This window comes from Staurois parvus, unplaced genomic scaffold (genome assembly GCF_062004578.1).
Source record: "Staurois parvus isolate SC_StPar_1 unplaced genomic scaffold, SC_StPar_1.0 ptg000233l, whole genome shotgun sequence".
In the NCBI taxonomy this organism is placed as follows: domain Eukaryota; kingdom Metazoa; phylum Chordata; class Amphibia; order Anura; family Ranidae; genus Staurois; species Staurois parvus.
In genome coordinates, this window is record NW_028318029.1 from 900679 (window position 1) to 915655 (window position 14977).

Below are 14977 nucleotides of genomic sequence, written 5' to 3' on the forward strand. Positions count from 1 at the left end.
GCATGGGTATGCGCATGTACAATCAAACATCCCAGGTGATAGGAACATCCAAGGTTAGGCAGCAGGCATTTTCCTCATGATGGGTCATCACAGACTCTTGGGTCAGGTCCAGAGGTTCCCCCTAAGGTCAGCCAGGTGCTCCACACAAAAGCTCCTCTTAAGATGGCAGTGTGCTCTCTCTGTGGGAATGATAGCTCCACATAGGAGCCCCAGAAAACAGATGCCAGAGATAGTGTAGTACTTCCCATACACTTTTTATTTGTATAAAACGCATAACAGGGCAGTGTGCATAATCAGTTTCATAAGTGAATAGAAAAAGAAGCAATGCTGACCCCAATAAAAATGGCCGCCGAGCCTCCTCGTGGCTCCGGCGGTAGTATGACGTCACGCTCTGCACAGCTCCTCCTTAGGCCTTTCGTGCTACAGGCACATCATCAGAGGGGAGACTGTACCGTACAGTCTCCCCTCTGATGATGTGCCTGTAGCACGAAAGGCCTAAGGAGGAGCTGTGCAGAGCGTGACGTCATACTACCGCCGGAGCCACGAGGAGGCCCAGCGGCCATTTTTATTGGGGTCAGTATTGCTTCTTTTTCTATTCACTTATGAAACTGATTATGCACACTGCCCTGTTATGCGTTTTATACAAATAAAAAGTGTATGGGAAGTACTACACTATCTCTGGCATCTGTTTTCTGGGGCTCCTATGTGGAGCTATCATTCCCACAGAGAGAACACACTGCCATCTTAAGAGGAGCTTTTGTGTGGAGCACCTGGCTGACCTTAGGGGGAACCTCTGGACCTGACCCAAGAATCTGTGATGACCCATCATGAGGAAAATGCCTGCTGCCTAACCTTGGATGTTCCTATCACCTGGGATGTTTGATTGTACATGCGCATACCCATGCGTTTTCTGGTGAGTGCGCATTTCTGTTATTTGAAGGAGTAAAAGGCCGTGGAAGTTCGCATTTCTCCAGTGATACATTGTGGATGCTTTATTGACTCTTTACTATTGTTTATCACTTATATACTTTTTTAAGCGCTGCACTTTGATGTTTTATGGTTATATTGATATTTTGAAGGCAGTGTGGTTTCCTTTAGTGTTCTAGCTGCTTTATTTATAAGAGCGCTCACTGTCTTTTAAGCTGAATTTATACTATAGCCCTGCCATGGGAAACAGTGAGAGCTGTTGGGCGTGGATTGCTCAGGATAGGCCAACAGGAGGCCATGCTGGGCCACGCCTACATACATCATCTGAGCTCTGAGCGAGTCTCCCAATGAAAGGTGGAGGGCGGGTTGGAGCTGTCATCCTGCCACTAACCAAAATATGCGTCACCCAAACAGCAGCCCTCTTCTGTGTGCTTCTGAAGGCACCTGTCTGGTGTAAAGGTTACCTAGGTATATGTACACTCTAAATCAGGGGAAGATTGGATATGGGAATGGAGATCATCTGCTAAATCATACTCTATTATAAAAGGATTTTTTGTACTGAATTTCATATACATGAATGATGCCCCTTTTGATCTCTGCCAGTTCACACAGAGACACAGTGAGGCATGTTCTGTGTGCATGTCCCACACCACACGTAGATGCGCTGCCTTTGCCAGATGTAATCAGATGTCATTAATTGTTAATGACACCCCAAATGCACTGTGCCAGGCTAGTGGGGGTGGCACCATGTTTTATCGCACCAGGTGACACCAACTCTAGTGATGCCACTGATGGGGATGTAAATACTATAACATAACAATCCAATAAACGCAGGGGCGGACTGACCATTTGGAGACTCAGGCACTTCCTGAGGGCCCAGGGTCAGTAGTGGGCCCCATGAGATGCCCCGGTACCTTTTTCATAGGCTTTTTTGAGTTTGGGCAAGGACACAGGGCCCCATGATCCCCTATTGCCCGGGGGCCCCATGAGTTGTCAGTCCGCCCCTGAATAAACGTAATTGAGAAGTTAATGTTACACATATTAATGTGCCAAATTAGGGTAGCAAAGAATATTTACAGTATGTAGAATTTACTTTGTAAAATCTACTGCTGAATACACTAAATGCAATATAAGTCTTTATTGATTCTGTTCTTTACTTACGCATTAAATCGAGCGCGAACAATGACTCGGCAAAAGTTTCTAAATCTGTGCTCACGACCAACAATAAAGAGTGGCTTGTCAAAATATGGGTGATTTTCTCGAAGCTCCTCTTCTTGTACTTTTCTATTAAAGTAGAGATTGAAGTTAGGCCTTCATATGAACATGTACATCTACAACTATATGCAGAAAAAACACAAATACCTTTTCATCTCTGCTTGCTCCTTCTTTTCCTGAATCATTTTAATTTCACTGTCTTCTCTCTGGGCATTTCTGTACCGAACCGTATTGGAGTGCTACAATTAGTTAGTGGCAAAAATACAAATCCCATAAAAATTTGTTCATAAATAAAAAAAAAATAATTAATCTGTTTTCCCAAATGCATTTTAACCTTCTACTGATTTTCAGATTTTCCTTTCCTGTGTCCATTGTTTCTATCTGTGCTTTAATATATAGTTAAAGGATAACTAAACCCAAGAACAAAAATGAATATAATGCAGTTTACCAGAGTGAAGATGTTGTGGCTGTGTTAGTTTTAAATTTCAGGTTAAAACATTTTCAGCAAGTACAGAAAGTATTTGTCAGTTTTGTCAGTAGAATTACAGTGTCTTTGCTCCTTCCTGTGCTCTACAGAAAGTAAAAACAATGTTTTCTTTTGTCAACTACTATTCCCAACGACCCTCATGGACATAAAGAAAGGCAGATATTTGAAGTCCAGCTTGGGCAGGAATCATGGCACCCTAATAGATACAGTAGAGAAGTGTGAATAGCCTCTTATGGTCAGAAAATCTGTTATTTGCCTGATTATCAGGTGAAATTAAAAGGAAATATGTCGCAAAAAAAAGACAGGTACCTTGCCAAAGAACTGATAAACTGCAATATATTACATTGGGTCTAGATACACTTTAATAGCAAACGACATCTCTCATAGACTGTATTTTTGGTAGACTTAAATATCTTCTGAATAGTGTTCCTCCATACTCTGTCATAATAATGTCATACTGTATATATTTATATTAACCTTTAGACAAAATGCAGAATCTACAAATTTAATTTATTATACAAAATGTTGTCAATGCCTAAAAATCTATATTGCTCTGTGTTAAAGTTTCACTCTAAATGTTATAATTTGTGATATATATATATATATATATATATATATATATATATATATATATATATACTGTATATATATGACAAAGTAGACAACTTAGTGGAGCAGTAAAAATTTACCTCAGATAGATTCTATGCTGATTGGATTGGCCTGTGTATGGTATTCTTAATCAATTCATGCCAAGGTACTCATTGAGCTTTGAATGTCTGGTTGTAGAGAGGTCACATGGTTGATTTGCATAGTCATTGTCACATGTTACTGAGCTACTGAGAGTTTCTTATGTTGCATTTTTAGACAGTTAGTCCTAATTTCATTAACATTTGAAAATAACTGCTTGTTTGAATTTCTAACCATTATTTGTGACTAGATCATTGTACTGCTAATTTGATTTGTTTATTATTTATCATCACCTATTATATTATATTCCATTACCATTTTGCACTGAATTTTATTTTTATTAAATATATATTTTTGCACATTATTGCTTTTTATTTCGTCTTCAAATTAGCGCAAATAAAGAACTTGGATTATCAGTTGACTTATGAAAATTAATAGGGAATTTCCTTAATTTCAGATTCCTGCCTGTTTTCATAAATTATATACTGATTATTTTCTCAGAGCTAAAGTTCTGATAGCATGCTAACAATGAGAGTTGACCTTCCATATTCTATTTACTTAATTAAAATAAAAGTAAACAGATATTATTGGACTGATTTATCAAAGAAGTTGAGAATCTCAACACAATAAATTGCGAGAATTTTCACTTCAATTATCCAATCATGTGCAGATGAAATAACAAACATGAATTTGATTTTACATGATTGGATAAATGAAGTGAATATTTACACAATATTGTGTGAAGATTCTCACCTCCATTAGTAAATCAGCCTTCATGACATTTTGTTAGTATAAACAAAAATTGTAAGGGTCAATGGCTGATTAAACTTACATCTTGAGTTAGGGTTTCCAGAGATTTTCCCCTGCTGATTCTTTGACTGTTTGAGCCATGTCTTAGTGATCTGTGACAAGCAGCACAATTGCAATAGAAGAAAGGAGAAAAAGAGAAAACAAAGTTTGACAATATCTTTGCGCTGTAGGTGCAGATAGTGCTTGAAAAGAAATAAAAAATGCTTAGCCAAATATACTTTTGAAAAGCATGTCAGTCCAGACAGTTTGGGGCGTAAAGAATTGTGTCCTCTTAAAATGATATATAATCTACATGGACAAAGAACATACTCTTTGCTTTGATCTTTAAATTGATAGTGGTGCTGCATTTGAATGGAATGACACTTCTAATAATACATCTTATAGCAGCATGTTTAGAGGGGGAAAAAGTTGTTATTCTCAATGTGGAACATTAGAACAGAGCAAACAATATTGTGACAGATGGAAGGGAATGAAAATGTAATACTTTCTGGCTAAAGTTACCTTCTTTCTTGTCGTATATGATGTTGCACACTAAGAATTGATCTCTCCTTGGCAGGCTGCCCTTCAAAGGAACCACTCAGCATGCGCTGCCTTGTGCATGCTCTGAAAGAAATGATTTGCAAAAGGGAAATAAATTAGACTGTGCAACATGAAAAGATGCTCGGACTCTGCTGTCTGCTAGTCTATAAATGGAAACACACGTTTGTCAAAACGCTTTAGACTATGCATCAACAAAACAAGACAGCACTTTTTCATTCTTGTATAATTAAGGCTAGGCAATATATTTCACAGAACTGTGTATAGGCATTTCCTTTAAAGCCGAGGAATTTTGCAAAATCTGTTTTAATATTTTACCTCTGAAATTCTGATTTGTAATCCTACAAAACATTTTGGAAAATGGGATATTCAGTAGGTATGCTATAGATACTATAAGTACACTTATCTTCCTTTACAGCAATGTACAGTATTTCAAAAACAGCACACACTCATACTAATGATGACTTCATAAATAAAATGTTTATATTATACATTTTCAGCATATACTGAAAATGTACTATAAAACATATTAAAGGTTCTTAGGCCGCCTTTTATTAATCTGGGGAAACAACAAAATAGAATGTGTCTTTGGGGTTGATTTACTAAAACTGGAGAGTGCAAAATTTAGGGCAGCTGTGCATGGTAGCCAATCAGCTTTTAACTTCAGCTTGTTCTATTAAGCTTTGAAAAAAAAAAATGGAAGCCAATTGGTTTCTGTGCAGAGCTGCAACAGATTTTGCATTGTCCAGTTTTAGTAAATCAACTCCTTTGTTTCTGATGACCACACACTTTTTTTCAAAGATTGAACACACATTGAATGTCTTACTGTACTAGATCCTGTCTCGCTCTGTGAACTCTCTTTTAGAAATATGGTGCTCTTTATAATTATAATTGTTTGAGCTCATAGTCCAGATTCCTAAAGGAACCGTGGGCTCATTGTGGAGTGCTGATGTTCAATTCTAGATAGTGTTTATACAGTCACTGAGTAATGTATTTTGGGTCTTCTGCACCTCTATTTTGTGTTTGGGTTCAGCTTTTGTGACTCTGCCACCCTGACACCGATCTAGTGTGTTAGGTCTCTAAGTCTGCAGGATTCTGACAGAGCATTCATGATCTGCTGTGCATTTATTATTTAGCACAGTGGCTAAGTGGTTAGCACTTCCACCTGGCAGCACTAGGGTAATTGGTTTGAACCCCAACCACTGCACTATCTACACTTAGTATGCATGTTCTCCCTGTGCATTCGTGGGTTTCCTCTGGGTGCTCTGGTTTTGTCCCACACTCCAAAGACATACTGGTAGGTTAACTGGCTTCTGTTTAAATTGGCCCTAGTATGTGTATTTATGAATGTTAGTTAGGGACCTTAGATTGTATGCTCCTTGACGGTTGGGGACCGAAGTAAATGTAATATATATATTAGTGGGTTTCCTCTGGGTGCTCTGGTTTTGTCCCACACTCCAAAGACATACTGGTAGGTTAACTGGCTTCTGTTTAAATTGGCCCTAGTATGTGTATTTATGAATGTTAGTTAGGGACCTTAGATTGTATGCTCCTTGACGGTTGGGGACCGAAGTAAATGTAATATATATATATATATATCTATATTGTGTGTGTGTAAAGTATATAAGTACCTGTAGTAATAAAATTATATAATTTAAAGTCTAGTCTTTGTGCATGTAAGCTTCTGCCTTCTGATATGTTTCTTGATCCTGCTACCTTGATCTCTCCAGCCCTAAAGCTTAAAGGATAAATTCACCTTTTGAAAAAAAGGAATAAATGTATATTTGTTTGCAAGTAAAAAAAAGTGCATTTATTTTTTTTTTTTCAGAGGAGCCTGCTGAGCATTGCACCTGTAATCAGCAGATCAGGGGTGCAATGTCAGACTCCTGCAGACTCTCAGGATAGCTGTCTGACTGTACCTCTCATAGGGACAGGCACTTAACTTGACAACAGGAAGATCAATGAACAATGAGAGTGCTTACCAACAACCTCACAATTCATTGAGAACTACAAGCTGTCAGTTGCAATGGCTGATGGTAATTGTAGTCTATTCACAGACAACTGTGAATGAATGATGTGGCCGTGTGTGCAGGGCCCCGCATGGCTGCACTGTTTTAACCACCTTCCACCCACCATATAGGAATATGATGGACGCAAGGTGGTTCTCTCGTTCTGGGAGGACGTCATATGACGTCCTCCCATTGTCACCACGCATGCGCGGCTCAGGGAGCGCACAGCGCAGCGATCGGCGGTGCGCTGTGTCCCTCGGACACAGTGGATCACCGATCACGGAAAGAACCGAAGGTGTCGGCTCGGTCATGTGATCAGCTGTGTCCAATCACATGTAACAGGGAAATGCCAGTTATCGGCATTTCTCTCCTCTTGAGCTGTCACGCTGACAGCTCGTGAGGAGAGGAGAGCCAGTTAACGGCTTTCCGTGGAGGGGACATGTACACTGATCATCAGGGCACTGATGATCAGTGTGCCCTGATGATCAATGTAACCCCAGAAGTGCCACCTGTCAGTGTCCATTGTGTCAGTGCTCATCAGTGCCTCGTACCAGTGCCACATCAATGGCACATATCAGTGCTACCAGTGCACATCAATGCCACATATCAGTGCCCATCTGAGCTGCCTTTCAGTGTCATCCATCAGTGCCAGTCAGTGCCACCTATCAATGCCAATCAGTGCCACCTATCAGTGCTGCCAATCAGTGCCAGTCAGTGCTGCCTATCAGTGCCAGTCAGTGCCGCCTATCAGTGCGCATCAGTAGTGCCAGTCAGTGCCACGTATCAGTGCCAGTCAGTGTCACCTATCAGTCCCATATATCAGTGCCATGTATCAGTGCTGCCTTTCAGTGCCCATCAGTGATGCCTGTCAATGCCCATCAGTGCCACCTACCAGTGCCTCCTCATCAGTGCCCATCAGTGCCATCTATCAGTGTCAGTCAGTGCAGCCTATTCGTGCAGCCAAATTAGTGAATATCAGTGAAGGAGAAAAATCACTTATTTACAAAATGTTATAACAAAAACTAAGAAAAAAATTTTTTTTTTCAAAATTTTCAGTGGTTTTTGGTTTGTTTAAGAAAAAATAAAAAACCCAGAGGTGATTAAATGCCACCAAAATAAAGCTCTATCGGTCACAAAAAATTATAAAAATGTAATATGGGTACAGTGTTGCATGACCACGCAATTGTCATTCAAAGTGCGACATCGCTGAAAGCTGGAAATTGGCCTGGGTGGGAAGGGGGTATAAGTGCCTTGTAGGCTACTGGTTAAAGAAGATCCCACTGTCAAGAGGAGTAGAGGGATCGGGGGAGAGGCATGTTGAACAGGTTATATGCTATACCCTAAATACGGGTGTAACATGTTCAGAAAGGTGAACTTGGCCTTTAAAGTATATGTAAACAATGAACTTCTCTTATTTGATAGCTTTTGATCATCTAAGTATACCATTGAAAGGACTTTGCTATATCTGCTTAATGACTGCAAAAATATACCCTTTGGTCCTGTCAGATATCTATTGAGCCGAGATGATAACTTATGTTCTCACCCCTTGCTGACTGTAGACTGAGAACATTAAAAGATAAGAGGCTATGGTAAGTGAGGATAAGTGTGACTCAGCCCCTAATACAACAGTAATAAAGAAAGGAAAAATTAAATAGAAATTTTGGTAGTTGATGTTTATTGACTTTTTGGAACAATTTTAATATGTCTTTTTTCTAACAACAATAATAAAGAATGTGATTTTTTTAACTACAATTTAGTGTGCCTTGCAAAGTCCTTTGGGCATTTTTCTTTTAGACTGTTAACATTATTCTCATCTACCTTTCTGGACTAAAGAATGCCTTCATCTCTATGTTCTGGAGATGAGAAAAGGGGGAGGTGTTCCATACCCTTGACATACTTTCTGTATCAAAAATTCCTGCTCCTTCATAGATACCGTACAGTGAGTTATTGTTGTCACCCTAGGACAGGAAATGTTTTACTGGCAGAATCACCAAGTAAAAAAGAAAAAAAATAAGAAATGAAAACCTGAGAATAGGAAACTAAAGCAGACACTTTATCTAAGGACTAGTAAAATGTAATATATTACAGTACATTTTAGTTATTGCCATTAGATATACTTTAACTCTTGGGAAACTGTTAAATATACAGTATTAGATACAAATGTACTTATTGCAATACCATTTTAGGATTTGTAATTCTGTTCAGCTAGTCTTGCCATTTCCACACACTGCCCAATGTTAATTTCATGTGACACGTCTCTGCTTCCACCTTGGTCATGAATCAGCATCATTACCTCTGTCCAATTATGGGGGGTAATCCAAAAAGTAGAAGGTTGTTCTTCATAAAAAGTACAATAATAATAAGAATGGATGAACAATATACAAATCCTTTGACAGGTAAAAAAGCTAAGCTAACTTTGCCTGGAGTTTTGCGTTAACATAGTTCTACTGCTTAGCGTGTCCACAGTGCATTGTAAGCCTACTTCATGTGTTACCCTGTCTCCATACCTCTGGCTGTATACCTAGTGAACCCCACCTGCCAAAAAACTCTTCATACATATGGTGTATTTTTTAAAATTACAGCAAATGTAGTTAGTTAGTTAGTAAACAATAACTAACGTTTTTCCCTGGAGAACAAAACCACTGAGCATGCTCGTATCCATAAGGCTAAAAAACAACATATTAAAAAGCACAAAACTTTACCAAAACAGTGGCATATTTCTGTTAAAAACCAAGCATGCCCATCTGTAGTTCCTCTAGTCCCATCCAGAAGGGGGTCCCTTGTTTACATACAGAAATTCTCTGCTGGGTTTAACACCAAACATTTAAATAACCTTTATACCCAAATTTACTGTAGGTACATTTTGCCACTCATGGCCATATTAAAAGCTGATCAATGACCATTATTTACAAGACGAGGTCAGCTTGTACATTTTATAATCACTATATAAGCTGCACATAAACTCAACAGTGCCACTGTTGAGAAACCATAAGTATTCCCTTCTTAGGGGATGTTATTACCAGCTGGCTTATCCAAATATGTCTGTCACTTGGGTAACACAGAGACTGTGTTGCAAACCTACATATAACTAGTACTAGTTAAAGGTGTTTTTTTTCACTAGGATAATATGAAATCCAGTGGCTAGCTGTTTTTGATCCCTAATACTTTTGTTGAACTTTAAAACATAACACCTATAATCACATGTATCATGGATTGACAGAAACTACTAAAAATGCTAATTGACCTGAACATTATTGGTGAAAGCTCATCTGACGCCAAGACACATCCATGACCTCCCCCTGACAAGATTCTATCACTCTTCCTCTCGATTACCCTTAGGCTCTTGCTACATTGCTTTTAAACCTGGCAGGAGGTCATCATTTCATAACCACAGATTATATTGCCTACTAAGACCACTGATGTTTAGGAGCCATATCTTGAATATAAGTGGTCTATAATAACATACCTCATCCGTTTGCCTCAAAACCATTCCATAGTTGCCTTATATTGCCTTTTAGCAATTACTTTTTTATCTGCGCATCATTAGTTGTAAATATGTATCTTCATCTGCATATTTTTCTTTTACGTTCTGCTTTCTCATCTGATTCAGTAAAAATAAATCTAATCTTTTCGTGCACCAGTGCTGTCACATACGCCTCAGTTCCTAGAAAAAAATTGTTATTTTCTCTGCTCCCAATGGCTGATTGGAGCTGTAGGGGAGTGAAGAATTGGTAAGAATGCGCTGCTGGAAAGGAGACATTAAAGCACAGCTATTGCTTTTCCCTTTTCCCTATATCTAAAGGCAAATCCTTTTTGTAAGTTTTGCATTGAGTTGGGAAGGATCGGAACTTAAGATGAGGTTCAGGTTCAACGCTCATACAAGAATATCACTATGAGGATTCAGTGGGTTGAATTGTTAGTATCCATAAAGCCCTGCATGGTGTTTGACTTATGGCCAGCAGGCTTAGAAGGACCATTAAGGGGTTTTGGGATAAGCCAGTCCCCTCATTATAAAAGAGGGGGCACAGAGAAACCATAGTGTCAGTGTATTAAAAGCCACTGTAAGGAAAAAGATAGGGAAAGCTGGAAAAAATGCACGGGAAGAAATTGGGTCAGTTAAGAAATTGCACTTTAACTCTGATTGCTAGCTCTGTGTGCAATCAAAGAGAAACTGCTGTTGATGTAGTGAGGTTTACTGTACACTATTACTATTACTTACATTTGCACTTTGTGGCAATTAACTTTTGCATTTAATTTTATGTTCTATAGAATTATTAACCTGTCCTCCAGAGGTTTTTGAAGACATGGGGTTATAAAGCCCCTTCCCAAGTACACAGCCCCAACTGGTAAATATTGCAAGGGCCATATTACAACAGGGAGAGCTCTGCTAGTGTCCACTGCAAACACTGTCAGATAAGCTCTATGACAGAATGACACCAGCTGGAGAAACACAGTCATTGCAGGTATTAAAGTAAAACCTTGAAAACTCAGTAAATGTGAATCTATCCAAGAGAGATGGCAATTAATTCAGAGAAACGTGAAATATCCCGTGTTCCTTTGTTATCATTAAATCATTTTTACCTTAGTATTTTATTTACTGCGGTTTCTTTTTCCAGGAGATTTCTTGCTCTGATACTAAAAACTGATTTGCGTAACTGTAAAAGAAAACATAAAATATTCATTTTTATGACAAAATATGTATTCAGTTAACTGATTCAACTATAAGCTCTGCAAAGTATCTTTTATTTTAATTCGTTTTCTTTTTTTGTAAACCCTAGGGTAAAACCAGGGGTAGGAAACTTTGGCACTCCAGCTTGTGATGAGACTACAAACTCCATCATGCCTCTGCCTTTGGGTGTCATGCCTGTGGCTGCCGGGATCTTGCAATGCCTCCTGGGACTTGTAGTTCTACAACAGCTGGAGTGCCATGGTAGCCTACCACTGCCTTAGGCCCTAAGTTGAAACTAACTTGGCGACATTTAGTTTGCTATAGGAAGGTGTACTTTTTTCTTTCTTGATGGAACATGTCTGTGCATTGTGCCATGGCATGGTCCCTTGTAGTCCCCATTGGAGGTGATACGATGACAACTTTTGGAAGACCAGCACAGGACATTGACACCCCATAACAGAAATTAGCAGGATTACCAGACATTAGGTGGAAAAACAGCAGATTTACATAACATTAACATTTTAAAGCTCATATGAGATTTTGTTCTTCGAACAATAAACTTTTTTTCAAATTTAACAAGGCATAACACATAGCAGTGGCACATCTTCCACAGTAAGCAGATTATTATATAGAATTCAAGATACAAAGGCATATTAGGTTTGCATTACAGAACGGGCAGGATATACAAAATACATTGAGTCAGCACCTTCTTTTCATCAGAGAAAAGGACAGCAACTCTATTCCCATTTCTGCCTAGTCAGTGGAAGGATAGTCTCAGGGGAACAGCCCACATTTAGGTTACAGTGCAACCATCCAAACAAGGGGTAAAGAAAGAGGGGGAGGTTTAGGGAAGGGATAGAGAGAAGAAAGGGAAAAACAATAAAGGAAGAGGGGGGGAAGGAGAAGGGGGGGAGCAGGGTACATGACAAGGAGTGGGGAAAATAATATGAGAAAGTGACAAGAAAGCAAAAGAATAGGTCCCCTGTAAATCAAAAGAGAGTGCTATTGCGGATTGACAGGTGGCTGAGAATACCAGAATGAAAAACAGGTTATCAATAGCTTTACCCAAGCAGCTCATATCCTAATTAATTTATTGGGAAAATTTGGGCCCATGTACATCGCTTCAACAGCATTGACCAAGGTCTTCCATTGATGTGCAGTCGGGGGATGGGGCTTTTTCCATTGGAGTAAGAGTGCCTTCCTAGCATAGAATGCCGTGTAAAAGACAAAGTTTTTTAAATGGGGAGCCTCCATAGTGTCACAGATCCCTAACAATAATTGGATTGGATTGCACGAGAACGGCAATTTAACAATCATGAAAAAATATACCTGGTTCGGAGCTGTATTTAGTGCAAAGAGGGTCCATAAAGGCATATATTTTAGACAAATGGGTGAGTAATAGACTCTATTCAAAAACTTAAGTTGAGTGAATCTATCCTATGCCAAGGTCATCAATGGCAAATAATGTTATATACCCTCTTCCCAATCACCGTCAGCCAATGTAGGATATCATTTTGCTACAGGGAGTAATGTTGTGGCTCATATGAGATTTTAATGGTTTAGTTTACCACTTACTTTAACTTCTCTCCACAAAGGGATATAGAGAGTGGCGATACAGGGTATGGTGTATGCATGAAGGCAATTCGGTACTTATATTGACAACTACCTCAAGAATTTGGTATTGTTGTATAAGATGGATGTATTTATTGAAAATATAATATTTATATATTTTTCCATCAGGTTTTTGATTAGTTATATTTATTCTACAAAGTAAATTTTAACTTGTCCCAATAGACATGACAGTGTTTATAGGGCGCTCTGCATCAATATGACCTCCAGAAGAGAGGTATCTTGGGCATCACATGGAGGAAGGAATGACCAGGTGACATGGGACCACACAAAGCACTGGAGCATCTCAGCAAGAGTGGAAGCAGACTCTAGTAACACCTTCCTTAAAGAGATTGAAACAGACTAAGTGAATAGTTTTAAAGTGGTTATAAACCCTTACATACACTCACAGAAGTGACTAGCATCAGGCAATACACAGAAATGGATCAAATTCACCTACATAAATTGTACCTGTTTATCTGTAACCCTCTCTCCTTTACAGCCTCCTAAAGCACACAGTTTACACAGCATCTCTCAGCTTCCAGACATCAGGGGGCAGGGATCTTACATCACATATTGCACAGCTTAACACAGGAAGTTGAGTGTAATCTGAGATCTCTCATAAGGTCTCATAAGGAAGCATACACAGCTGAGGTTGTCAATCACCTTCTGTGTGATGTGGGGGGCAGGGCTGTTCCTAGGGATTCTGTGGTGTTGGCATAACCTGTCCAAAGTAACTAATGCAGATAGCAGAGAGAGGAGAGAGCACACAGAAATCACACTAGATGGTTTGGATTGAGGCTAGTACACACTAGGAATATGAATATGATTAGTTCATTTTTCAGTTTAGAGGTTTACAGCCATCTTAACGTGTGATTTTATCAGCAAACGAGTATAACGGCAGGAGTTGATACAAATAATGTAGAAGGCATAGAAAAAACAGAAAATAATATACAATACTACTAGGTATTTTGAAAGTGAGAGAAAGTAAGAATGAATAGGCTGCATTATGTCTGATCCTACAATGGCTCAGTATTATCCTCTAGTTGACATACTTCTCCCCACAGACAGCAAGATTTCTCTGCATCATGCTGAAAATCAATTTGTTCACCTTCGTTGTGTTATAATGTATGAATGGTAATGCAAAGGCTAACAGAGTGTAAGCCAGTTTATTGACCAGCATAGAGAGCTATGTGTAGCACTAACCCCTTAGGAGTTCCAAGAGATTTGGGTCCCCCTATAGTCCTGCATGGCCAGGTTACAGGTATTTTCTTGCATCAAGAGACAGTAACCAGTCCTTGAGCTTTGTTTTGAATTTGTATTAGGGGATTTAGAACTTGGATGGGGTGAGGGGTGAATGGGATGCCAAAGGGAATGGCAACTGAGGACAAACTTCTTAGCAACTATTTCCAAGTCTTTACAGCAAAATGTATCTTCTGGAGAGCTAGCCAGCATCTCCTGTAGTACCACCCCAGACCCCAGATGGCTCCTCTCCTCATTCAGCTGTACTGGGTGAACCCCTAGATCCAGTGCCTGCCACTGTACTGTGAAACAGTCTGGGTAAGATAGCAAATCCAGTTCCCCAATAGAGTGCTCCTTTCCCCTTACTGGCCGAGGGCGTGCAGGTTTATTCACTTGGTCCCTCTCCTGTGCTGCCTGGGGGGCAGTGGCTGTTACCAGGCCTTCTAGCTGGGCTGCTTCTTTTCTGCCACACAGGTCGTCATCTCTCAGGGGGCCAGTGAAGTCCCAAGTTTTCAGTCTTCCAAGGTCCTCTGCCTGCAGGTGAGCTCCTCTCCATCTGGGCCCCCTCACAGGCTCCTGCCTCCAGCCTAACATCCTTCTCTCCCTCTTCCACCTGAACTCTCCTGCTGCTGAGCACGCTCAGCTACTCTTAAAGGTTGTCCTGGCCCCTTGCCAAGCCTCCTGTTGGGAAATGGCCAGGATCCCTTAAAAGTACAAACCAACCACTCCTCAGATCCGCCCACTGCTTCTAGACCTTTCTCCAAAGTTCTAGAGCAGGGGGAAATT

The 14977-nt window shown here is 39.7% G+C and overlaps 1 protein-coding gene across 2 annotated transcripts in view; it reads right to left on the reverse strand.

The window, feature by feature from the left end:
* The window catches only part of NALCN (sodium leak channel, non-selective), a 694063-nt gene that overhangs the window by 150961 nt on the left and 528125 nt on the right, over nucleotides 1-14977 (reverse strand). For both annotated transcript variants that reach the window (XM_089679951.1, XM_089679950.1), the window contains 5 exons: nucleotides 11254-11327; nucleotides 4628-4729; nucleotides 4149-4218; nucleotides 2290-2381; nucleotides 2089-2211 (listed from right to left, as the gene is read on the reverse strand). In XM_089679951.1, coding sequence (XP_089536077.1) covers nucleotides 2089-2211; nucleotides 2290-2381; nucleotides 4149-4218; nucleotides 4628-4729; nucleotides 11254-11327 — 461 coding nt within the window. The remainder of the gene's footprint in view (nucleotides 1-2088; nucleotides 2212-2289; nucleotides 2382-4148; nucleotides 4219-4627; nucleotides 4730-11253; nucleotides 11328-14977) is intronic.